This window comes from Oncorhynchus masou, chromosome 8 (assembly GCF_036934945.1).
Source record: "Oncorhynchus masou masou isolate Uvic2021 chromosome 8, UVic_Omas_1.1, whole genome shotgun sequence".
NCBI lineage: Eukaryota > Metazoa > Chordata > Actinopteri > Salmoniformes > Salmonidae > Oncorhynchus > Oncorhynchus masou.
This window is the reverse complement of record NC_088219.1, coordinates 20,167,490-20,194,510: the sequence shown is the minus strand read 5'-3', so window position 1 is coordinate 20,194,510 and position 27,021 is coordinate 20,167,490. Positions and strand designations below refer to the sequence as shown.

General features: G+C 41.3%; 1 protein-coding gene across 3 annotated transcripts in view; it reads right to left on the bottom strand.

Moving 5' to 3' along the window:
* LOC135544348 (fibroblast growth factor 11-like) overlaps positions 1 to 27,021 on the bottom strand; it is a 90,768-nt gene that overhangs the window by 23,404 nt on the left and 40,343 nt on the right. For 2 of the 3 annotated variants that reach the window (XM_064971889.1, XM_064971891.1), the window contains exons 2-3: positions 24,017 to 24,133; positions 8,728 to 8,831 (exon numbers count right to left, since the gene is read on the bottom strand). In XM_064971889.1, the coding sequence (XP_064827961.1) occupies positions 8,728 to 8,831; positions 24,017 to 24,133 (221 nt within the window). The remainder of the gene's footprint in view (positions 1 to 8,727; positions 8,832 to 24,016; positions 24,134 to 27,021) is intronic. The other variant, XM_064971890.1, reaches the window with a different exon arrangement.

Here is a 27,021-nt window from a genome sequence, read left to right as displayed (position 1 = left end):
CTGTTAGAAAAGCCAAGGCTAGCTTTTTCAAGCAGAAATTTGCTTCCTGCAACACAAACTCAAAAAGGTTCTGGGACACCGTAAAGTCCATGGAGAATAAGAACACCTCATCCCAGCTGCCCACTGCACTGAGGATAGGAAACTCTGTCACCACCAATAACTCAACTATATTTGAGAATTTCAATAACCGTTTTTCTACGGCTGGCCATGCTTTCCACCTGGCTACCCCTACCCCGGTCAACAGCACTGTACCCCCCACAGCAACTCGCCCAAGCCTTCCCCATTTCTCCTTCTCCCAAATCCAGTCAGCTGATGTTCTGAAAGAGCTGCAAAATCTGGACCCCTACAAATCCGCCAGGCTAGACAATCTGGATCCTTTCTTTCTAAATTTATCTGCCGAAATTGTTGCAACCCCTATTACTAGCCTGTTCAACCTCTCTTTCGTGTCGTCTGAGATTCCCAAAGATTGGAAAGCAGCTGCGGTCATCCCCCTCTTTAAATTTGGGGACACTCTTGACCCAAACTGCTACAGACCTACAGTGGGGCAAAAAAGTATTTAGTCAGCCACCAATTGTGCAAGTTCTCCCACTTAAAATGATGAGAGAGGCTTGTCATTTTCATCATAGGTACACTTCAACTATGACAGACAAAATTAGAAGAAAAAAAATCCAGAAAATCACATTGTAGGATTTTTAATGAATTTATTTGCAAATTATGGTGGAAAATAAGTATTCTGTGGACAACTACAAATACCTAGGTGTCTGGTTAGACTGTAAACTCTCCTTCCAGACTCACATCAAACATCTCCAATCCAAAGTTACATCTAGAATTGGCTTCCTATTTCGCAACAAAGCATCCTTCACTCATGCTGCCAAACATACCCTCGTAAAACTGACCATCCTACCAATCCTCGACTTCGGTGATGTCATTTACAAAATATCCTCCAATACCCTACTCAATAAATTGATGCAGTCTATCACAGTGCCATCCGTTTTGTCACCAAAGCACCATATACTACCCACAACTGCGACCTGTATGCTCTCGTTGGCTGGCCCTCGCTTCATACTCGTCGCCAAACCCACTGGCTCCAGGTCATCTACAAGACCCTGCTGGGTAAAGTCCCCCCCTACCGCAGCTCGCTGTTCACGCAGCACCCACCTGTAGCAGGCGCTCCAGCAGGTATATCTCTCTGGTCACCCCAAAACCATTTCTTCCTTTGGCCGCCTCTCCTTCCAGTTCTCTGCTGCCAATGACTGGAACGAACTACAAAAATCTCTGAAACTGGAAACACTTATCTCCCTCACTAGCTTTAAGCACCAACTGTCAGAGCAGCTCACAGATGACTGCACCTGTACATAGCCCACCTATAATTTTGCACAAACAACTACCCTTTCCCCTACTCCATTTATTTATTTTAATCCTTTGCACCCCATTATTTCTATTTGTACTTCGCACGTTCTTCCACTGCAAATCTACCATTCCAGTGTTTTACTTGCTATATTGTATTTACTTTACTTATCTCACCTCATTTGCTCAAATCGTATTTTGACTAATTTTCTACTGTATTATTGAATGTATGTTTGTTTTCTGTGTTGTTGTATGTGTCAAACTGCTTTGCTTTATCTTGGCCAGGTCGCAATTGTAAATGAGAACTTGTTCTAAACTGGCTTAAATAAAGGTGAATTTTTTTATTTTAAAAACAATTAGCCTATCAGGAGCTTCTAAAGCCATGACATCATTTTCTGGAATTTTCCAAGCTGTTAAAAGGCACAGTCAACTTTGTGTATGTAAACTTCTGACCCACTGGAATTGTGATAGAGTGAATTATAAGTGAAATAATATTGTGTAAAAATTACTTGTGTCATGCACAAAGTAGATGTCCTAACCGTTTGGTAACAAGAAATTTGTGGAGTGGTTGAAAAGCGAGTTTTAATGACTCCAACCTAAGTGTATGTAAACTTCCGACTTCAACTGCATGTTATATTCCTTTTCCTTTAGCCACGTAAAGACTGATCTTCTTTTTTTACAATCTGCTAAACTGCACAATTATAACTGGCTCTACTTATTTCACCCCTTACCATAACTAGATACTATTCTCAGTCTAAATTCACCATAATTAGTGCTTGTAAAGTTACTGCCATCAGAGGTATTATGATGGTCAAAACTAGAGCTTTCAAACATCTGATATTTAGGATTGAAGAAATAGTTTCTAGCAATATATGTTTTATTCCCTTGCCTGTTTACCTGTGAGCCAATGCCACAGATGTTTGAACATTGAGACAAGATATTTTGTGTGTTGTAAACCTGAGTAAGTGTATGATATTGGATGTGATTTAGTGAGACTGTGTACGTTGTCTGTATAAGTGTAAGACTGTAATGTGTGACGTCCAAATAAATACTAATCCCGCCAATTTGCATGGTTAAGTGTCTATGTGTGTAACATGTAGTGTGTATAGCCTTAATATTAATGATTATAATTGTAATTCATATCATATCACAATCATAGTTGATTCATAATTACTTTTAACATAATTAAAAAACACATCCCAGCATTTCCATAGCAATTGACGTTTCACATGACCATGAAAGAGACATTGCATTGCTATAGAGACGGCTTCACTACAGTAAAAATGTGTCCCGTACAATATGTTATTATTCCCCAATGTCCCTATTCTGATATCGCCCCCTTGCTTGTTATAAACATATATAAACATGTAGACAAAGACATAGAAAAGATAAACAAACAAGAAACATGTAAAATTATAGAACAGTTCTCGACAATAGAGAGAGAGGTGAGAGGGAGAGAAGAGAAGAGAAAAGAGAGAAAGAGAGAGTGAGAGAAGAGTGCGAGATCAAGTGTGTATGTGTATGTATTAGTCCGCGACTCAGTATGTGTGTGTTCATATCCACTTCATAGTGTTCAGATATTTTTACAGTTCCAATCTTTTTTTCATAACCTGAAGTCCCTGTAGAATTTAGTAAAACCATGATGTTATGGAGCTGTCTCGGAATAGCTGTCCATCTATAAAGAGTTTGTCCACAATGAGAAAGGCACGCTTACCCCTCTCCCTCTGTTGCCTCTGTACAGGATTTAGTCTCTTGCGACGTTCATTTATCTCCTGTGGAAATTGGTCATTGAGCCCGAATTTGGTCCCTTTAAAAGCTCCCTTCGCCTGCTTTTGATCAGCTCCTTTTGTTGGTATTGTTCAAATTTTGCGATGATTGGTTGGGGACACTTGATCTTGTCGCTCTGAGCTCCAAGTCTGTGTACACAGTGGAAAGCCACTTTGTTTACAGTCTCTAGAGCAAGTTTCAAGGCGGATTGCATGAATTCTCTGATCGCTCCCTCTGGATTATTGGATGCGTCCTCAGGAATCACAGAAATATTAGATTTTCACACATTCTACGACTTTGTATGTCTAGCAGCGACTCCCTGATCACCCTGTTTTCCCTGAGTAGACAATCCATTTTAGAATCGTCGATTTTTACCTTTGCTGTGAGTGCCTTGTTCTCTCATTGGAACGTGAGAATTTCACTCTCGCTAAACTCCAAACTCCCCCCTCAGCCCTGCTACCTTCTCACACAACTTTTCCAGTGTTGCATGGATTCCAGCCAGAGCACTAGCTTCTACTTCAATGGTAAGTAAGTCGTCCGTGTCTGTAGATGAATCTGTTTAAATTTTTTGTTGTTGGGTTCGAGTTCTTTTGTGAGGTAGTCAGATCTTTCCATGATGGAGAATGTTGTTCCTTCGTAGCGTAAAGCTGTTGGTACTCGTCAATTTCCTCAGGATGTCCTTAGTATCCAGGTTTGCTCTTCACTGCAACCAGTTGTTTTTCAAAAGTTTTTAACAATGTGTCTTTCCAACGACAACAACCGGTGTCTGTAGTACAGCCACCTAGCACTGTTGTTTGGTTAGCGGTGTTTCCGAGCTGAACGTGTTGCGGAATCCACGCGAACACAAGTTTGGTATTCTTATTTAATTTAATCAATAGTGGTTTCATTTTAATCAAAAATTACAAACCAAGTGTTTTCCAGCATACAGTGTTCTGCTGCGCACTCTGATAATGTGTGATTAAGAACACTTACTCTTTCCATGGCATAGACAGACCAGGTGAAAGCTATGATCCCTTATTGATGTCACTTGTTAAATCCACTTTAATCAGTGTAGATGAAGGGGAGGAGACAGGTTAAAGAAGGATTTTTAAGCCTTGAGACAATTGAGGCATGGAATGTTGTATGTGTGCCATTCAGAGTGTGAATCGGCAAAACAAAATATTTAAATGCCTTTGAACGGGGTATGGTAGTAGGTGCCCGGAGCACCAGTTTGGGTCAAGAACTGCAACGCTGCAGGGTTTTTCAATAGTTTCCCATGTGTATCAAGAATGGTCCACCACCCAAAGGACATCCAGCCAACTTGACACAACTGTGGGAAGCATTGGAGTCAACATGGGCCAGCATCCCTGTGGAATGCTTTCGACACCTTGTAGAGTCCATGCCCTGATGAATTGAGTCTGATCTGAGGGCAAAAGGTGGTGCAACTCAATATTAGGAAGGTGTACTTAATGTTTTATACACACATGAAAAAAAACTACATTTTACTATACAATACTACAGTACTTACTATAGAATTCTAGAGTAAACTGTAATATACTGTAGAATACTATACTACACACTGTAGTATCCCTCGATCATGTGCAGTACTTACTATAGAATGTTGTAGTATACTATAGTTAATACTACAGTATTTTCTGGAAAAAAACACTGTAGTAAAGACTACGGTAATATCCACAAAAACACGACAGTCCGTAAAAACACAACCCTTTTTTTTAACTTTAGTAACTACTACAGTATTCAATTTGCATATACCCTGCCCATTCCCCTCCCCAATATCCCAATTAGTCCCACTCAAATGTGAGAAACTTACATGTCAAGTCTAGACCATATATTGTGTTCCCTACAGGTTATAGAAAAGAGCAGGTTTGAACTATCCGTTTAGACCCCAGTCCTTCCGTCCGTCCTTCCTTCCTTCCTTCCTTCCTTCCTTCCTTCCTTCCTTCCTTCCTTCCTTCCTTCCTTCCTTCCTTCCTTCCTTCCTTCCTTCCTTCCTTCCTACCTACCTACCTACCTACCTACCTACCTACCTGAGAAAGCCTCCTCTTCTATGTCAAAGATAATTAAACAAAAAAGTTACAGTAAATACTACAGTTCAAATTTTTTTTTTACATTAATTCCTATAGCATATACTACAGTTTTCTTTTACTGAAGTATTTATACTATAGTTAACTGTAAATACTTCAGTATACTACAGTACACCACAGTAAATACTACAGATTTTTAGTCTGCAAAAACAGTACAGTGAATACAACAGTAAAGTCTGCAAAAACACTACAGTGAATACTGTAGTATTTGTACCATCGTGTACTATAGTATCATAGGCATTATAATTCAAGGTGTGCACAAGCAATTTACTGTATACTACGCACACATCAACACACCCATTAAAAAGGCAATCATCGGTTAATTTCAGAGGCCTGATTAACATGCATGGAAACTGCATTTGTAAAATCTAGAATCTCTCAATTGTGTCACCTCCCACCCACCATCTCTCTGTCTCTCTGTCTGTCTGTCTGTCTGTGTCTCACTTACTCATGCACACACACACACACACACACACACACACACACACACACACACACACACACACACACACACACACACACACACACACACACACACACACACACACACACACACACACACACACACACACACACACACACACACACACACACACCATCGCCCCATTTTCTCACACATCTCCCCCATCTCATGGCCCAGGAGGGTTTTCCAGAGCACACAGACAATGAAATGGGTCAGGACAGAGCTGAGTACTATTTTTTACAAAAAAATATGCAATTTTCCTGGAGCCTCCTACAGATATAAGGATGCTGAGGCTGAGGCTCATAGCTGAGACAACAGAGCAGTGTCATGGAGTTCCTTGTCATTAGCTCCTTACTGTTCTCCTGGGCTCTATGTGCACTTCACTAGCCTGACAAGGCTGGCTGATTACGCGTTTACTGCAATGAACAGCTGACTTGAATAGAAGAGGACAACAAATCAGTCAGAGAGAGGATGGAGGGAGAGAAAGAGAGGGAGAGGGAAAGAGAGGATGGGGAGAAGGAGAGAGGATTAGGGAGAGAGAGAGAGAGAGAGAGAGAGAGAGGGGAGAATGGGAGGAACAACCGTAGAGAGAGGGACAGCAGGAGAAAGAAGGTGAGAGAAAGAGATAGAGACAGAGGAGGGGAGAAGGAGAGAGGATTAGGGAGAGAGAGAGAGAGAGAGAGAGAGAGAGACGGGGAGAATGGGAGGAACAACCGTAGAGAGAGGGACAGCAGGAGAAAGAAGGTGAGAGAAAGAGATAGAGAGAGAGGAAGAGCCCTGCAGAGGTTTCCCCCGATAGCAGTGTCCTCTGTGTCTCTTGCTGTCACTCACCTCAGCCTATGTGACAGTGATGAGCTTGTTTGTCACCGGTCAGAACATTTGTCTGCACTGTCATGCACTCTCCTGAGGTGCCATCCCCCCTCTATCTCCAGCTGTTACAACACACGGACGGAGACAGACGGATGGAGACGGACGGACGGAGACAGACAGAGACAGACAGACACAGACATGCTTGCATGCATGTGCAGGCACCTGTGCACACACACACACAATCACTCAACAGAATACATGACATTTTCATCCTCACTCACACATACCAGCTTACCAGTGTGTGACTGTAACACACGCCACCCATATAATGTTACACATCATCAGCATAACATCACAATATCACACACTCATGAAAACGTTGCATGAAAACACTCCTCATATAAAAGACACCCAGTCAACTCAAGGTCAAATAGACATCTGGGTGTGTGTGTGTGTGTGTGTGCGTGCGTGCGTGCGTGCGTGCGTGTGTGTGTGTGTGTGTGTGTGTGAAGGGAAGACACTGACTGGATGTTTGCAGGGAAGTACAGCAACAATATCTCAATGTTTCCCTTCGAAATCGTCTCTGTTCAGACAAGAGACAAAAGCCTTCTCATTGTCGCATGCTAATCGCCAGCTCAGGGATATTCTCTCTATCTCTCACTTCCTCTCTCACACACTGTGGGGTAGCTGTTACAACCTTACACATTCAATGCTCCAACAACTAACAAATGATTGTTTTCCGTGACCCTCCACACTTTCATGTTTCTGCCCTATATATACTGTATGCTGACAGATTTTATGTATGACGTATGGCAGGGTAAGAAAAATAATACCTAGGTACATGCTCACACAAACAAACACGCAGCGAGAGAGTGAATGTTCCACCTACTCTGTGTGCTAATACTATTACTCTATGTCCATTTGTTAGGAATTTTATGAATAATGACTAAACAATATCTACATTTAAATAGAACTTGAACTAATTAAACTCTACCCTGTTTTATTATATCTGATTAATCATGTTAATTCATAAGGAAGGGATTGTGCAGCATGAAACAGGGGGTAATTTAACATAATATAAATACCATTCCAGATGCGTTGGGGAGGAAATGGATTGTGGGTTTTTAAGTAAGCAAAGAGGGCCGTTAACCTATGGTTGAACTGACTCAATTTAGCTCTGGGATGTTTAGATAAGGCAATGAGTGTCTCCCTAGGTTTTCCATTATCTGGAACTGTCTGCTGAACAGTGATGGATGAAGGTGAAGATTCCAGAAGTGAGTCTTGATAAGTGTGTGTCTGGAGTGAGTGAACGAGGGGGTTGGAATAAACTTTTGAGCCTGTTTTGCCCTGGTTGATAGGAGGAAGGATATTTTATAACCTATGACATCAACTTTTGTATATAAACTGTTTGTGGTTCCATGGCAGCGAGCTCCGAGAATAAATACTATTATCTAATTTTGATAAGACTGATCTCTGTCTATTTTATACAAATAAGAATCTTACAAATTCATATAAAATATACTGAGTGCATTTAATTAATAAACACATATGGGAATTATGAAATTCCTATGACACCATTAAAGGGAAAGATAACAAGTCAGTTGTACAACTGAATGCCTTCAAATGAAATGTGTCTTCTGCATTTAACCCAACCCCTCTGAATCAGAGAGGTGCAGGTGACTGCCATAATTGACATCCATGGTTTCCATGTGTTTGATGCCATTCCATTTGTTCCGTTACAACCATTATTATGAACCGTCCTCCCTTCAGCAGCCTCCACTGCTATACACACTGTCCTCAACCCCGCATAAAATTGCACATTGCAGATTCAACACAAATGTACGCCTGCAGGCTACAGGGACATGAAGCACAAAAAAACAACAGTATATCTAAGTGTCTTAACTGCGCCATGGAATCCAAGCCCATGGCACAGGATATGCAACTCAAGATTGAAGTCAATTTCAGCACCATGGACAGCAACATAATTCTCCTGGAACAGAGTTCTGCTCCACGGACAGCAATAACACAGACAATAAGTGAGGAGATTTAGCAACAGCGGTCGACTCCTGATACGGATGTTCCAGCCGTTACATTGTCATTATAACTGTCATTTAGAGAGTCAACTCAAAGCTTCACGGAGTGGCTCTATTACTGGCGCTGGCCCATTGCCACACAGTCATTTCCTGAACATAAATATAGGAGACGGATTGTCCAGTATTTCTTTTGGTTTATTTATTGTTGAGCATGTGGACTCACAGAGGTGAAAAGGTACCCGTCGCTGTTCATGCCCAGGTAGAGCCCTGTCTTCGCCCCCTGGATCGCCACGATCCTCAGACCCACAGGAATCAAGTTGAACTGTGCTGCAGAGGGACAGAAAGAGGGAGGGAGGAGATATAAACGTGAGAACATGAGACGAACATTCGACCGACCCAGAGAGAATCAAACAGAGCTTCCCTGTCTTCTAGAGCAAGTAACATGTGTCACCTCTGGATAACCCGCTCTTGCCGCGGGTGATTCCCTGATCCACCTCTACAGAGATGACACCATTCTGTATACATCTGACCCTTCTTTGGACACTGTGTTAGCAAACCTCCAAACAAGCTTCAATACCATACAACACTCCTTCCGTGGCCTCCAACTGCTCTTAAACGCTGGTAAAACTAAATGTATGCTCTTCAACCGATCAGTGCCCACAACCGCCCGCCTGACTAGCATCACTACTCTGGACTGTTCTGACTTAGAATATGTGGATAACTACAAATACCTAGGTGTCTGGCTAGACTGTAATATCTCCTTCCAGACTCATATTAAACATCTCCAATCCAAAATTAAATATAGAATTGGCATCCTACAAATCGTCCTTCACTCACGAAGCCAAACATACCCTCGTAAAACTGACTATCCTACCGATCCGGCGATGTCATTTACAAAATAGCCTCCAGCACTCTACTCAGCAAACTGAATGCAGTCTATCACAGTGCCATCCGTTTTGTCACCAAAGCCCCATATACCACCCACCACTGCGACCTGTATGCTCTCGTCGGCTGGCCCTCGCTACATATTCATTGCCAGACTCCAGGTCATCTATAAGTCTTTGTTCAGTAAAGCTCCGCCTTATCTCAGCTCACTGGTCACGAAAACAGCACCCACCCGTAGCACGCGCTCCAGCAGGTATATCTCACTGGTCATCCCCAAAGCCAACACCTTCTTCGGCCGCCTTTCTTTCCAGTTCTCTGCTGCCAATGACTGGAATGAATTGAAAAAATTGCTGAAGTTGGAGACTATATCTCCCTCACTAACTTTAAACATCAGCTATCTGAGCAGCTAACCGATTGCTGTACACAGCCCATCTGTAAATAGCCCATCCAACCAAATACCTACCTCATCCCCATATTTTTTTATTTACTTTTTTGCACACCAGTATTTCTACTTGCACATCATCATCTGCACATCTATCACTCCAGTGTTAATTTGCTAAATTGTAATTACATCACGACTATGGCCTATTTATTGCTTCACCTCATCATGCCATTTGCACACATTGTATTTTTTTAATTGTGTTATTGACTGTACATTTTTTTATTCCATGTGTAACTCTGTGTTGTTGTTTGTGTCGCACTACTTTGCTTTATCTTGGCCAGGTCGCAGTTGTTAGGGTGCAACACCTCACTAAAGACAGCTATGAGGAAAGACAAGGGAGACACAAAGGAAGAGAATGAAAGCATGTGGGAGAGATGGCGAGAGAAAACAAGAGAGAATCTCTCCAAGATGAAAGAGAGCATGAACAACAGAGAGGTTGAATGACAAACAGATGGCAGAAATAGACGGCAGGAAGGAGCAGAGACGGGAGGAAGGAAGGGAGGAAGGAAGAGAAAGGACAAGCCTATCTTCTATCTAGCCTGTCTCTTCTCACCATCTCTCTGAGGTGTGCTGGGTTTCAGGAGTGTTACTGAGCTCTTCTACAAAGAGACCAATGCAACCATCAGATCAGGAGAACAGAGAGGAGAGATTAGAAGACATATAGGGTGGAAAAGATAGGGTGGAAAAGAGAAGGTAGTAATGAGAGAGAAAAGGGAACAATTATTGCTTCCATATACTTTGAAATGTGCCCCCTAAATATCATTATCAAATTCACACCTATTCTGAAACCTATACCCATTGCAATAAGGAGCACAACGTCTTTGTTTATTTGCAGATCTTGCTGCATGTGAGGGGGCATCTGACTTCCCAATCTCTAAATATACTTGAATAAGAATTTTGTCAAATAAATATGTAAATATTGAAAGTCATTAAATAATTCAAATCTATATTAAAAGTCAATAAACAATACAATCAAGTAATGAAAACTTGCAAAGGGAGCGGTCCCCGAGGATGTCTCAGGTGGTTATTTATTTACCTATTGCATGACCAATATATTCTTGTAGAATGGTGTCATAGTATATCAACAAAGTAGCCATATCTATACGTCTCTGTTGTTGGGATCTCTACCGCACCATGCTACTGTCCACTCTCTTTCATATTCATCACTCTGTAGTGTCATAGTCGCCACGGGCCAAAACCCTATAACTGCCTCCAGCCTAATCAAAGACTAGTCTATCTCCTCCACACGCTCCACTCCACTCGGCTTCTCACACAGACAGACAGCTGGGCTGAGGACAGGCCCAGTCATCTCGAACACACACACACACACATCCCTCTCTGTGCCCCTCCCTTCCCCCTCTTTCTGATCCATTCTCTCCCCTCCATCTCTCCTTCTCTATTTCTTTATTGCTCTATTGCTCCATTTCACTCTCATTCTTTCTCTACTTCCCTCTGTCTTCTCTGCACATGCCCTCACCATATGTAGGATTTCATGGTTGAGTGATTTTTTTGCACCTTGTCATGTTAAGCTTGTCACTAACTGTTTCAGTGATTCAAATCGAGAGAATGTAACACTGAAGGTTTCAGGGTTTCAAATTGAGAGACAGTAACACTTAATGTCTCAGTGTTTCAAATTGAAAGTGTAGTATTGAATGCTTCAGTGTTTCCACATCATTTCAACAACAAAAAATCTAGGTGATAAGTTTGAATTTTCATCAACGGAAGAGAATTTTGTGTTTTTGTCACCCAACTTTTAACCTAAATCCAATGACATGGTGAATGTTCTTTGTTGATTTCACGTTGAATTGATGTTAGTTGACAACTCCAACAAAATTACATCAAATGACGTCTATGCTCAGTGGGAAGTGTCTTTTTGTGTTCTTTTAGCACACCCCATGTACCGTCAAATAAAATACATATTTAACAGATGTTACTGCGGATGTAGTAATATGCAGTAATATCTAACAATACACAACAATGAACACGACTCTAAAAGTAAAAGAATGGAATTAAGAAATATAGAAATATTAGGATGATATTAGGACGAGCAATGTCAGAGTCCGGAGTATAATATATATAAATATTCTGGTCAAAAGTTATAGAACACCTACTCATTCAAGGGTTTTTCTTTATTTTGAATTTTTATCTGTTATTTTACCAGGTAAGTTGACTGAGAACACATTCTCATTTGCAACAACGACCTGGGGAATAGTTACAGGAAGGGGATGAATGAGCCAATTGTGAACTGGGGATTATTCGTGACCGTGATGGTTTGAGGGCCAGATTGGGAATTTAGCCAGGACACCGGGGTTAACACCCCTACTCTTATGATAAATACCATGGGATCTTTAATGACCTCAGAGAGTCAGGACACCCATTTAACTTCCCATCTGAAAGACAGCACCCAACACAGGGCAGTGTCCCCAAACACTGCCCTGGGGCATTAAAATATTATCTTTAGCCCAGAGGAAAGAGTGCCTCCTACTGGCCCTCCAACACCACTTCCAGCAGTATCTGGTCTCTCATCCAGGAACTGACCAGGACCAACCCTGCTTAGCTTCAGAAGCAAGCCAGCAGTTGTATGCAGGGTGGTATGCTGCTGGCTAAATAATAGTGAAGAAATTAAAACTATGAAATAACACATATGGAATCATGTAGTAACCAAAAAAGTGTTAAACAAATCTAAATATATTATAGATTTCAGATTCTGCAAAGTAGCCACCCTTTGCCTTGACAGCTTTGCACACTCTTGACATATTCTCAACCAGATTCATGAGGTAGTCACCTGGAATGCTTTTCAATTAACAGGTGTGCCTTGTTAAAAGTTCATTTGTGGAATTTTTTTCCATCTTAACACGTTTGAGCCAATCAGTTGTGTTGTGAAAAGGGATGGGTGGTATACAGAAGATAGCCCTATTTGGTAAAAGACCAAGTCCGTATTATGGCAAGAACAGCTAAAATAAGTAAATAGAAATGACAGTCCATCAATACGTTAAGATATGGTCAGTTAATCCAGAAAATGTCAAGAACTTTTAAAGTTTCTTCAAGTGCAGTCGCAAAAACCATCAAGCGCTATGATGAAACTGGCTCTCAAGAGGACCACCACGGGAAAGGAAGACCCAGAGTTACCTCTGCTGCAGAGGAAAAGTTCATTAGAGTTACCAACCTCAGAAATCGCAGCCCAAATAAATGCTTCACAGAGTTCAAGTAACAGACACATCTCATCATCAACTGTTAAGAGGAGACTGCGTGAATCAGGCCTTCATGGTCAAATTGCTGCAAAGAAACCACTACTAAAGGACACCAATAATAAGAAGAGACTTGCTTGTGCCAAGAAACACGAGCAATGGACATTAGACTTAGCGGGACTATCATTTCTTTTTCAACAGGATAATGACCCAACACACCTCCAGGCTATGTAAGGGCTATTTGATCAAAAAGGAGAGAGATGGAGTGCTGCATCAGATGATCTGGCCTCCACAATCACCTGACCACAACCCAATTGAGATGGCTTGGGTAGAGTTGAACCGCAGAGTGAAGGAAAAGCAGCCAAGTGCTCAACATATGTGGGAACTCTTTCAAGACTGTTGGAATAGCATTCCAGGTGAAGCTGGTTGAGAGAATGCCAAGAGTGTGCAAAGCTTCTTCTTTTTTTAAGAGTATGCAAATCTGTCATCAAGACAAAGCGTGGCCACTTTGAAGAATCTAAAATATATTTAGATTTGTTTAGCACTTTTTTGGATACTACACGATTCCATATGTGCTATTTCATAGTTTTGATATCTTCACTATTGTTCAAAAATGTATAATAGTACATGTATAATAGTAATACAATGTATAATACAATGTATAATAGTAATAGTAAAAATAAAGAAAAACCCTTCAATGAGTAGGTGTGTCGAAACCTTTTATGTGTAATATATATAACTATATATATATATATATATATATATATATATATAAATATATATATATATATATATATATACACACACACAGTTGAAGTCGGAATTTTAAATACACTTTAGTCAAATAGATTTAAACTCATTTGTTTCACAATTCCTGACATTTAATCCTAGTAAAAAATTCCCTGTCTTAGGTCAGTTAGATTCACCACTTTATTTTAAGAATGTGAAAAGTCAGAATAATAGTAGAGATAATTATTTCTTTCAGCTTTTATTTCTTTCATCACATTCCCAGTGGGTCATACATACACTGAATTAGTATTTGGTAGCATTGCCTTTAAATGGTTTCACTTGGGTCAAATATTTTGGGTAGCCTTCCACAAGCTTCCCATAATAAGTTGGGTGAATTTTCGCCCATTCCTCCTGACAGAGCTGGTGTAACTGAGTCAGGTTTGTAGGCCTCCTTGCTCGCACACACTTTTTCAGTTCTGCCCACAAATGTTCTATAGGATTGAGATCAGGGTTTTGTGATGACCTCTCCAATACCTTGACTTTGTTGTCCTTAAGCCATTTTGTGACAACTTTGGAAGTATGCTTGGGGTCATTGTCCATTTGGAAGACCCATTTGTGACCAAGCATTAACTTCCTGACTGATGTCTTGAGATGTTGCTATTATTCATATAATTTTCCATCCTCATGATGGCATCTATTTTGTGAAGTGCACCAGTCCCTCCTGCAGCAAAGCACCCCCAAAACATGCTGCTGCCACCCCGGTGCTTCACGGTTGGGATGGTGTTCTTCGGCTTGCAAGCCTCCAAACATAATGATGGGCATTACGGCCAAACAGTTCTATTTTTGTTTCATCAGACCAGAAGACATTTCTCCAAAAAGTACGATCTTTGTCCCCATGTGCAGTTGCAAACCCTAGTCTGGCTTTTTTACGGCGGTTTTGGATCAGTGGCTTCTTCCTTACTGAGCGGCCTTTCAGGTTATGTCGATATAGGATTTGTTTTACTGTGGATATAGATTATTTTGATTGTTTCCTCCAGCATCTTCACAAGGTCCTTTGCTGTTGTTCTGGGTTTGATTTGCACTTTTTTCACCAAAGTACGTTCATTTCTAGGAGACAGAACACTTCTCCTTCCTGAGCAGTATGACGGCTGCGTGGTCCTATGGTGTTTATACTTGCGTACTATTGTTTGTACAGATGAAGGTGGTACCTTCAGGCATTTGGATATTGCTCCCAAGGATGAACCAGACTTGTGGTGGTCTACAATTCTTTTCTGCGGTCTTGGCTGATTTCTTTTGATTTTCCTATGATGTCAAGCAAAGAGGCACTGAGTTTGAAGTTAGGCCTTGAAATACATCCACAGGTACACCCCCAATTGGCTTCTAAAGATATGACATAATTTTCTGGAATTTTCCTTTCTGTTTAATGGCACAGTCATCTTAGTGTATATAACCTTCTGACCCACTTGAATTGTGATGCAGTGAATTATATGTGAAATAATCTGCCTGTAAACAATTGTTGGAAAAATTACCTGTGTCATGCACAAAGTAGATGTCCTAACCGACTTGCCAAAACTACAGTCTGTTAATTAACAAGACATTTGTGGAGTGGTTTAAAAATGAGTTTTAATTAGTATATCTACTGCATAGATTAGTATATCTACTGCATGAATTGATGTCAATGGTGAATGGAGTGATGGGTGATACATCGAGTTGTGTGTTATCTTTGTGGGTAAGGTGTAGATATGTCTGTAGACCCAGCAGTATACCAGTATCGCTGTAAGAGAATAGGCCCCAGTACATCATCAACAGACACCAATAGCCCTGATCAGCAGTTGTTGAATGAGCAATCAACTGGTGCCAGTGACCAGACACAGAGAAATATACAATACCTGGGTGCTGGTCAGAATATGCCAAAAAACACAAAGACACTATACACCACACACACACACACACACACACACACACACACACACACACACACACACACACACACACACACACACACACACACACACACACACACATTGACTCGTTTGAATTTAAAATTTGACCTGATCATTCTCTTTTATTTATGACCTTTTTCTGTTGGCCATGAACTTTCTCAAACAGGTATTACTGTGCATCACTCAGGGCAAATTATACATACTCCATTGAAAAGTTTAAATTTAAAATTTGACCTGATCATTCTATTTTATTTATGACCTTTTTCTGATGTGGCAAAAAATGATTATATTTCTGGTATGAAACTTTCTCAAACAGGTATTACTGTGCATCACTCAGGGCAAATTATACATACCTCCATATAAAAGCCTAAATGTAAGAAAATAAATGTGCCAAATGATTTTCTATTTTATGAAATATCACGCAGAGCTCTGTCAGAACTCATAAAAACTCTGCAAAGATGTCAAGAGACAAAAAATGATTATATTTCTGGTATGAAACATAATGTGATATCATATATTCTGAAAGGCAGCTACTCTTCCTGGGGTTATTATGGATCCCCATTAGCTGCTGCCAAGGCAGCTAAAAAAGCTACTCTTCCTGGGGATGTGATCCCCATTAAAGCACTACTCTTCCTGGGGTTATTATGGATCCCCAACGTTACAAGGCAGCCGAACAAGCCTTATCTTCCTGGGGTTTTTGGATCCCCATTTTGCCAAGGCAGCTACTCTTCCTGGGGTTATTATGGATCCCCATTGGCTGCTGCCAAGGCAGCTACTCTTCCTGGGGTTATTATGGATCCCCATTAGCTGCTGCCAAGGCAGCTACTCTTCCTGGGGTTATTATGGATCCCCATTAGCTGCTGCCAAGGCAGCTACTCTTCCTGGGGTTATTATGGATCCCCATTAGTTCCTGCCAAGGCAGCTACTCTTCCTGGGGTTATTATGGATCCCCATTAGCTGCTGCCAAGGCAGCTACTCTTCCTGGGGTTATTATGGATCCCCATTAGCTGCTGCCAAGGCAGCTACTCTTCCTGGGGTTATTATGGATCCCCATTAGCTGCTGCCAAGGCAGCTACTCTTCCTGGGGTTATTATGGATCCCCATTAGTTCCTGCCAAGGCAGCTAATCTTCCTGGTGTTATTATGGATCCCCATTAGCTGCTGCCAAGGCAGCTACTCTTCCTGGGGTTATTATGGATCCCCATTAGTTCCTGCCAAGGCAGCTACTCTTCCTGGCGTTATTATGTATCCCCATTAGTTCCTGCCAAGGCAGCTACTCTTCCTGAGGTTTATTATGGATCCCCATTAGCTGCTGCCAAGGCAGCTACTCTTCCTGGGGTTTATTATGGATCCCCATTAGTTCCTGCCAAGGCAGCTACTCTTCCTGGGGTCCAGCAATATTAAGGCAGTTTATACAATTTAAAAAGCATTACAATACATTCACAGACTGTGTGCCCTCAGGCCCCTACCCCACCACTACCACATATGTACAGTACAAAATTCATATTTACGTGTGTGTATAGTGCATATTCTATTGTGTCTTGTGTGTGTATGTATGTGTCTGTGTTTGTGTTGCTTCATAGTCGCCACTGTTCCATAAGGTGTTTTTTAATCTGTTTTTTAAATCTAATGAGTTACTTGATGTGGAATAGAGTTCCATGTAGTCATGGCTCTATTTACTACTGTGTGCCTTCCATAGTCTGTTCTGGACTTGGGGACTGTGAAGAGACCTCTTGTGACATGACTTGTGGGGTATGCATGGTTGTCCAAGTTGCGCGCCAGTTGTTCAAGCAAACAGCTCGGTGCATTCAACTTGTCAGTACCTCTCATAAATACAAGCAGTGATGAAGTCAATCTCTCCTCCACTTTGAGCCAAGAGAGATTGACATGCATATTTAATATTAGCTCTCTGTGTGCATCCAAGGGCCAGCCGTGTTGCCCTGTTCTGAACCAATTGCAATTTTTCTAAGTCCTTTTTTGTGGCTCCTGACCACATGACTGAACAGTAGTCCAGGTACGACAAAACTAAGGCCTGTAGGACATGCCTTGTTGATAGTGCCCATCCTCATCTGCACATCTATCACTGCAGTGTTAATGCTAAATTGTCATTATTTTGCCTCTATGGCCTATTTATTATCCCTGCTCTTCTACATTTCCACACACTGTACATAGATTTTTCTATTGTGTTGTTGACTGTATATTTGTTTATGTGTAACTCTATGTTGTTGTTTTTGTCGCACTGCTTTGCTTTAGCTTGGCCAGGTTGCAGTTGTAAATGAGAACTTGTTCTCAACTGGCCTACCTGGTTAGATAAAGGTGAAATACAACATTACATTAAAAAACTTCTCCCAATCTTAGCTACTGTTGTATCAGTATGTTTTGACCATGCCAGTTTACAATCCAGGGTTACTCCAAGCAGTTTAGTCACCTCAACTTGCTCAATTTCCACATTATTTATTACAAGATTCAGTTGAGGTTTACGGTTTAATGAATGATTTGTCCCAAATACAATGCTTTTAGATTTAGAAATATTTAGGACTAACTTATTCCTTGTCACCCACTCTAAAACTAACTGCAACACTTTGTTAATTCAGCCGCTGTAGTAGCTAACATGTATAGTGTTGAGTCCTCCACATACATAGACACTCTGGCTTTCCTCAAAACCAGTGGCAATTCATTAGTTTAGATTGAACAAAGTAATGGGCCTAGACATCTGCCTTGGGGAATTCCTGATTCTTCCATTAAAGAACACCCTCTGTGCTCTTTTAGACATGGACATGATGAGTTAAGGGGCCTATGGTCTGTAATGCGCAAGGCTGAGCACTTATTTCTACATTGTAAAGAAAGGAATACAGATAACATTTTAGAAAGTTATTTAAGATAATAGACGGTCTATTCAAACTGAGATATCAGAGAGGAGATACAGACAAGAAATCCTCTAAAGTTATGGAACCAAATAAATTGTTTGCGCCAAATTTGTTTTGAATACAGTATACTGCCGTCCACTTGGCATACAGTTAGTCTATAGTGAATCCCATTCCCAAATCTTCAAAAGAGAGTGCAACTGAACTATAAAGGCATAAGTTTACTAAATACAGTCTATAAATTATATTCAGCTGGTTAATACATTTTTTTGAGGATCTAAACTTTCTGGTGGAAGAACAAAATGGTTGTCATAAATCCAGAGTCTGTATCGACAGTATCTTCTCGGCCTGCACAATAGTCAGAAATAGATTACAGGAAAATGAGCCTACTTTTGCATGTTGCATTGATTTCCAGAAAATAAGTACATTTTAGCCTATAAATTGATAAAGACAGGTGTTAATGGGAAATTTTATCATGCAATCTAGACTCTCTACAAAGCATCAAATGTCTGTGAGCGTGTTAAAAATATCGTACAGATTGGTTTCCCACGGCCCTGAGTGTAAAACAAGGAGACACCTTATCACCCACTCTGTTTGCTATGTCTATTAATGATTTGGCGAAATAAAATGAACAGCTAAATATTGGAAAAAGATATGATGATGAAATGTTAAGTATACTCTTATATGCTGATATTATTTTGATGGCAGAAACTGAACAAGACCTGCAGAATATTTCTTATTTGCAGTCAATTGGTGTATAGAAATAGAAAACCCCCACAAATCATGTATTTTAGTAAACCTGGTAGTAGGAGAAGTGTTTTTCAGTTTTCAAGTGGGCCTTCGTGAATCAGCAAACAAAATAAATGAAGGGTTCTTAGCAACAATGAGAATAGCTTACCAACAAGGCTAATTCTGAGGAAGACTAAACGTAAAAACATCAGTCATCTGTTCGCATCCTGTACAATTGATTAAAGTGAGCAAAAATAAATTACTCTGCCTTTTTTTCTCTAGTTCACCAACTCCTTTTTACTTCAAATTAGTCGTTTGGAAGTTTTTCTTGGTCAGCCATTCTCATGTTTTTCAGTTTTGTTTTGGTAAAGAAATTCTTGAGTTTACTAGCAATTATAAATATTTGGGTCTTTATTTTTATGAACATTTGACCTTTCTATACAGTACATCTGCCCTGGACGACGCAGTAAATATAGCTCTTGGGGAAGTTATAGGAAAAACAAAAACACTCAAATATATTGGCTATGCTACGTATTCCAAATTGTATCAGACATGCGAGTGTCCTGTTTTGGACTATTCAACAGGAGTGTGGGGTGCTATGAGGTCTCTCAAAAACCAGACATAACAGAGCAGTACGTTATTTTTTAGGCATCCACAAGTTTGCACCTATATTGGCAATAACTGAAGACATTGGCTGGAAACCCTATGAGATGAGATGGAAGGAATGTATGGTGAGACTTTGGAATAGACTGATAGATATGCCAACTCTCAGAACAGCCAGCAATGTTTTTGAATGTGATCTCTCCATTGGGGGAGCCTGAGAACTGAAATGTCTGACCTTTTCCAACAGTCTGACTGTGAACATTTATATGAAAACCAAATTAAGGGAGACATAGATGCTATTAAAAAACAACTGATGATGCCATATTAAAAGAAATGGGTGGAAGATATTAATCATAAACCCAAATTGAGAACCTTTTGTTTGATTAAGGGTGAATTCGTGTTTGAGGGATATATTATGTATAACCTACCAAAAAGCAAGAGATCGCTATGTGCACAGGTAAGTAAGATCAGGGATATTGCTCCTGCTTATTGAAACAGGTCAGTATAATGGTTAAATAGAAGAGGAAATACTATGTAACTAACTAATGTGACTTCGAGGAGATAGAGAATTAAATTAATTTAATCCTCTATTGCCCTTTCTACAACGATATACGCTTCTCCTTTTTACGGAAAGCCAACCAGATATGCCCTGGTATTATGTGGCTGAGCCATGAGGAGAAATTTAAATGTTTTTTTGTCCATGGTGTATTTCTGTTTGCTGAATTTTTTATAAAGCCTGGAATAAAAGAAAAAGGGTGACCTATAATGACATTTAATTAAATCCAGACATAAAGCAAAGTGCACAAATGTATATAAATTGAGTCTAGGCCTATACAGTATGTCTCATGCTTTAATCATCTCTTTGTACCAGAGCGGGTTTAAAACGATGGGCCCCTTTTTTCAATTTTCGCCTAAAATGATAGGCGAAAATTAGATACCCAAATCTAACTGCATGTAGCTCAGGCCCTGAAGCAAGGATATGAATATTATTGAAAGGAAACACTTTGAAGTTTGCGGAAATGTGAAAGGAATGTAGGAGAATGGAACACATTAGATCTGGTAAAAGATAATACAAAGAAAAAAAACTGTATTTTTTGTACCATACTGTTTGAAATGCAAGAGAATGCAAGAGAAAGGCCATAATGTATTAATTCAGCCCTGGTGCAATTTAGAATTCAGCTGTGTGTGTGCAACGTTTTAGACTGATCCAATGAACCATTGCATTTCTGTTCAAAATGTTGTATCAAGACTTCCCAAATATGCCTAATTTTTTAAATTAACTTCACTAGGGTAGGGGGCTGCAATTGGAATTTTGGATGAAAAGCATGCCCAAATTAAACTGCCTGCTACTCAGGCCCAGAAGATAGGATATGCATATATTGGATATAAATCACTCTAAAGTTTCCAAAACTGTTAAAATAATGTCTGTGAGTATAACAGAACTGATATGGCAGGCGAAAACCCAAGGAATATCCAACCAGGAAGTACTATTATTTTGAAAGGCTGTTTATCCATTGAAAGCCTATTCACCATACAAAGACTAAGGACCCAGTTCATGAGCTCTGTGGCTTCCTCTACATGTATCCGGTCTTCAGGCATTGCTTCAGGATTTTACTCTGAAAAATAAGGGAGATACAGCACTTTCAATCAGTGGCCAGTGGAAATTACCATTCATCAGACATGCGCCTGATCGGGAACCCGCCTTTTTTGTTTCTTTTGTCCGGTTGAAATATTATTTATTATTTATGACAAAAACAAACGGAGGATTGATTTTTAAAATCGTTTGGCATGTTTCTACTAACTTTTATTGTACTTTTTTACTTTTCATCTGGACTTAGTGCACACGCCTTAAGCATTCAGATTACTGGACAAAAAGTGCAAACAAAAAGGAGGTTTTTGGTCATAAAGAGGGACATTATTAAACATTTATTGTTGACCTGGGAGTGCCATCTGATGAAGATCATCAAAGGTAAGTGATTAATTTTAATGCTATTTCTGACTTTTGTGACACTCTCCTTGGCTGGAAAATGGCTGTATCGCAAAGTGTGCTTTCTCCGTAAAGCCTTTTTGAAATCTGACACAGCGGTTGCATTAAGGAGAAGTTCATCTTTATTCATATGTTTAACACTTGTATTGTTTATCAATGTCTATGATGAGTATTTCTGTCATTTGATGTGGCTCTCTGCACTTTCACCGGATGTTTGTTTGAGACAATGCATTTCTTACCATAAAGTGTCAATGTAAACTGAGATTTTTTGATATAAATATGAACTTCTTCGAACAAAACATACATGTATTGTGTAACATAAAATCCTATGAGTGCCATCTGATGAAGATCATCAAAGGTTAGTGATTCATTTTATCTCTATTCATGCTTTTTGTGACTCCTCTCTTTGTCTGGAAAAATGTTGGTATGACTTTCTGTAACGAGGTGTTGACCTAACATAATTGCATGTGTGTGGTTTCACAGTAAAGCCTTTTTGAAATCGGACATTGTGGTTGGATTTACAAGAAGTTCATCTTTAAAATGGTGTACAATACTTGTATGTTTGAATAATTTTAATTATGGGATTTCTGTTGTTTTGAATTTGGCGCCCTACAATTTCACTGGCTTTTGTCGTGGTGGGACGCTAGCATCGTGTACCAGAGAGGTTAATAACTTTTCATGTTCAAAACTGCGCTCTCTTCAAACAATAGCATGATATTCTTTCACTGTAGTAACTACTGTAAACTGGTCAGTGCAGTTAAATTACCAGAATTTAGCTTGCTGCCAACATCAGACATGTCCATGTCCTGGGAAATTTTACTTACATCCTCATGATAATCGCATTAGCCTACGTTAGCTCAATCGTCCCCCAGGGGACCCACCAATCCTGAAGAAGATTTAATCCTTTTAACCTCTTTGGGCAATCCGACACGCAAGCGTCCCACCTTGCCAACAATAAATGCAAATGCGCTACGCCAAATTCTAATAGCACTCGTTAAAACTCAAACGTTCATTAAAACTCACATGCAGGGTACTCAATTCAAGCTACACTCGTTGTGAATCTAGCCAACAAGTCAGATTTTTAAAATGCTTTTCGGTGAAAGCATGAGAAGCTATTATCTGATAGCATGCAACACCCTGAAATACCAGAAGGGGACGTAAACAAAAGAATTAAAATATAAAACATTCATTACCTTTGACGAGCTTCTTTGTTGGCACTCCTATATGTCCCATAAACATCACAATTGGGTCCTTTCTTCGATTAAATCGGTCCTTGTATACCCAAAATGTCCATTTATGAAGACCGTCAGATCCAGGAAAAACACAGTTTTTAAACGCAACGTTATTTTTTTTATTAAAAAAGTTGCCTATAAACTTCGACAAAACACTTCAAACTACTTCTGTAATCCAACTTTAGGTATTAGTAAATGTTAATAAATGATCAAATTGATCACGGAGCGATCTGTATTCAATAGCAACAAGTTTGGAAAACGTAGCCCACTTTTCCGGTTGCATTTTTTCCAGCTGTGGACCTGAAGACCGGATGTGCCTATTTCTCAGATGACCAAGGATTTAGTTGCATCAAAATCACAACACTGGCGACATCGTGTGGAAGCTGTAAGAACTGTAATCCCATCCTTAAGTATTTTTCCTTCCAATAGACAATACATAGACTGGCGGATTGATTTTTTCTCCGTCGATTTTGTGATCAGGTTTCCTTGCAATTTTGACCACGGAACTCGTTCTGTTATAGTCACAGACACCTTTGAACCAGTTCTAGAAACTTCAGAGTGTGTTTTCTATGCACACATACTAATCATATGCATATACTATATTCCTGGCATGAGTAGCAGGACGTTGAAATGTTGCGCAATTTTTAACAGAATGTTGAAAAAAGTAGCCCGATCTCTAATAAGGGATCAGTTGCCAATTGGCAATTTGATATGAAAATAAAATGTAATTCATTAATTTATTCATTATTTATTTATTTATTTAATTCACAACACACCACACACCAACCATCCTACACACACACCAACCATGCTACACACCAACCATGCTACATACACACACTACCCACCAACCATGCTACACACACATACACACATACACACGCTCGCACATATGCACACACACTACTCACACTTACAAAAGGAGCTGCCTTCGTCCCTTGTGCCGTCCATGGTGCCATCCGGATGCATCTGCAGGTAGTATCCGTGCTGACTGTACAGCCTGGTCACAATGCCTTTCAACTGGGGCTCTGCAATGAAAACAGTTAACACACAGCTTTATTAGACGGGGCCCATTGACAGAGACATACAGGGCCCATTGACAGAGACCTACAGGGCCCGTGGACAGAGACAGGCAGGCCCGTAGACAGAGATATACGGGGCCCGTGGACAGAGACATACGGGGCCCGTAGACAGAGACAGACAGGGCCCATGGACAGGGACAGATAGGACCCATGGACAGAGACATACGGGGCCTGTAGACAGAGACAGACAGGGCACGTGGACAATGACAGATAGGGCCCATGGACAGGGACATACAGGGCCCATAGACAGGGACAGATAGGGCCCATGGGCAGAGCCAGACAGGGCCCGAGGACAGGGACAGACAGGGCCCGTGGAAAGGGTCAGATAGGGCCCGTGGACAGGGACAAACAGGGTCCACCGATAGGGACAGATAAGGCCTGTGGACATGAACGGATAGGGCCTGTGGACAGGGACAGATAGGGCCCATGGACAGAGACAGACAGGGCCCGTGAACAGAGACATACAGGGCCTGTAGATAGAGACAGACAGGGCACGTGGACAAGGACAGATAGGGCCCGTGGACAGGGACATACAGGGCCCATAGACAGAGACAGATAGGCCCCATGGGCAGAGACAGACAGCGCCCGTGGAAAGGGTCAGATAGGCCCCGAGGACAGGGACAGACAGGGCCTGTGGGCAGAGACAGACAGGGCCTGTGGAAAGGGTCAGATAGGGCCTGTGGGCAGAGACAGATAGGGCCCGCGGGCAGAGACAGACAGGGCCCGTGGAACGGGTCAGATAGGGCCCGTGGACAGGGACAAACAGGGTCCATCGATAGGGACAGATAAGGCCTGTGGACATGAACGGATAGGGCCTGTGGACAGAGACAGACAGGGCCCATGGACAGAGACAGATAGGGCCCGTGAACAGAGACAGACAGGGCCCATGGACAGAGACAGACAGGGCCCATGGACAGATAGACAGACAGACACAGAACAGGGAGGGCCTGTGGACAGAGACAGACAGGGCCCATGGACAGAGACAGATAGGGCCCGTGAACAGAGACAGACAGGGCCCATGGACAGAGACAGACAGGGCCCATGGACAGAGACAGACAGGGACCGTGAACAGAGACAGACAGGGCCCATGGACAGAGACAGACAGGGCCCATGGACAGAGACAGATAGGGCCCATGGACAGAGACAGATAGAATAGTAGTGTAATAGATATTTAGTGGCGAGAGGAACTTGAAATTGCATAGAAAGGGTTAATAGCAGCGTGTCAGTAAGGAAGGCAGAAAAATGATTTTGATAGTCTGAGTTACCAACACACACAACCAAATATGGCTTTTAAAAGGGTATATACATGATTAAGTTGTCAATGCAATAAAGCACACACAGATTATAAAGGGAAAGACAGGCAAATCGCGGACACACCTCTCTTCCGGACAAGGTAAACACCTTCTTTGCCCTCTTCAAGGAAAACAACACCGACGTGGGCCCCTGCCGCTCCCCTTTCCTTAACACCATTGTGTCCTCCAAGCTCATCACTAAGCTCAGGGCCCTGTGTCTGCGCAACTGGGTCCTAGCCTTCCTGATAGACCAATCCAAGTTGGAGAAGGTAGGCAACAACACCTCCGCCACACTGATCCTCAACACGGGGACCCCACAGTAGCCACGCACATCTCCAAATCAATCACCAAGTTTGCTGACAACACAACAGTAGTAGGCCCAGTGGTGGGCAGTCAGGGCCAGCAAGGCCTTCTCTGCTGGCCTAAACATCATCAGAATATAATTTTTTGAATACATTTTCCCACAAATATGTATTAAATTATTCCCCAGAGTAATTTCCCCAGAGTAATTTCATAGCGTTCCTCTTGGTTGCACTGCTTCCAGCCCCAGGTTGAGATTTGGAGGGCTGGTCTTTATGTTAGATCTTTTATCCAATCATATTCAGCCATCATGTGTTGCCAGGGGTCTAAAATCTGCCTTCAGAATCAACAGTGCGGGCGCTTGTATCTTAAAGTGAATGGAAATTAAAATTTAGTGTCAAACAATCAGCTTTAGAGTTGGCTATTGTACGCCTGCTGGCTGGCTCCAGTGTTACACAGGAGCCAGCTAGCAGGCGTTGTGCGTGCACGTCTTTTGATTGGATTACCAATATTGAGAGTCAGGTCTATGCAGAACCTCAGAACTAGGAAACTGAATTTGATAAACAAATTAATTTGCGTACTACTAAGCTGTCTTTTCAACCCACAATGGCGGATATAATTATAATGCCATTCTCAAGACAAACTTCTCAAGAAAAGTTAGACATTGTAAGGAGAGGTAGCCCGACGCCGATGCTACAAAGCCTGTCACAGGCGGGAAAGGGGTTCGTTCGCCATTTTCAAAGTTCCAACTACGAGCGCTATCAATGGCTCACAGGCTCCGAGAAGCACTGCAAACTGTACTGCTGGGAATGCCTATTATTTGCAAGTGATCGATTTGGTGTTTGGAGCCACACTGGCTTTGCAGACTTGAGTTGTCTAACCAAGGCAGCAACGAGACACCAAAGTACGGCTGGGCACTTACAAGCAATGGTGCTTTTGAAAACTTTTGGGGACACCCGAGTGGATCTACAGCTCAACGAACAAGCATGCAGGGCAACGGAGCCCTCTATTTCTGAAACTATCCGCCGCCATTGTCGCAACCCCTATTACTAGCCTGTTCAACCTCTCTTTCATATCGTCTGAGATCCCCAAGGATTGGAAAGCTGCCGCAGTCATCCCCCTCTTCAAAGGGGGAGACACCCTGGACCCAAACTGTTACAGACCTATATCCATCCTGCCCTGCCTATCTAAGGTCTTCGAAAGCCAAGTCAACAAGCAGGTCACCGACCATCTCGAATCCCA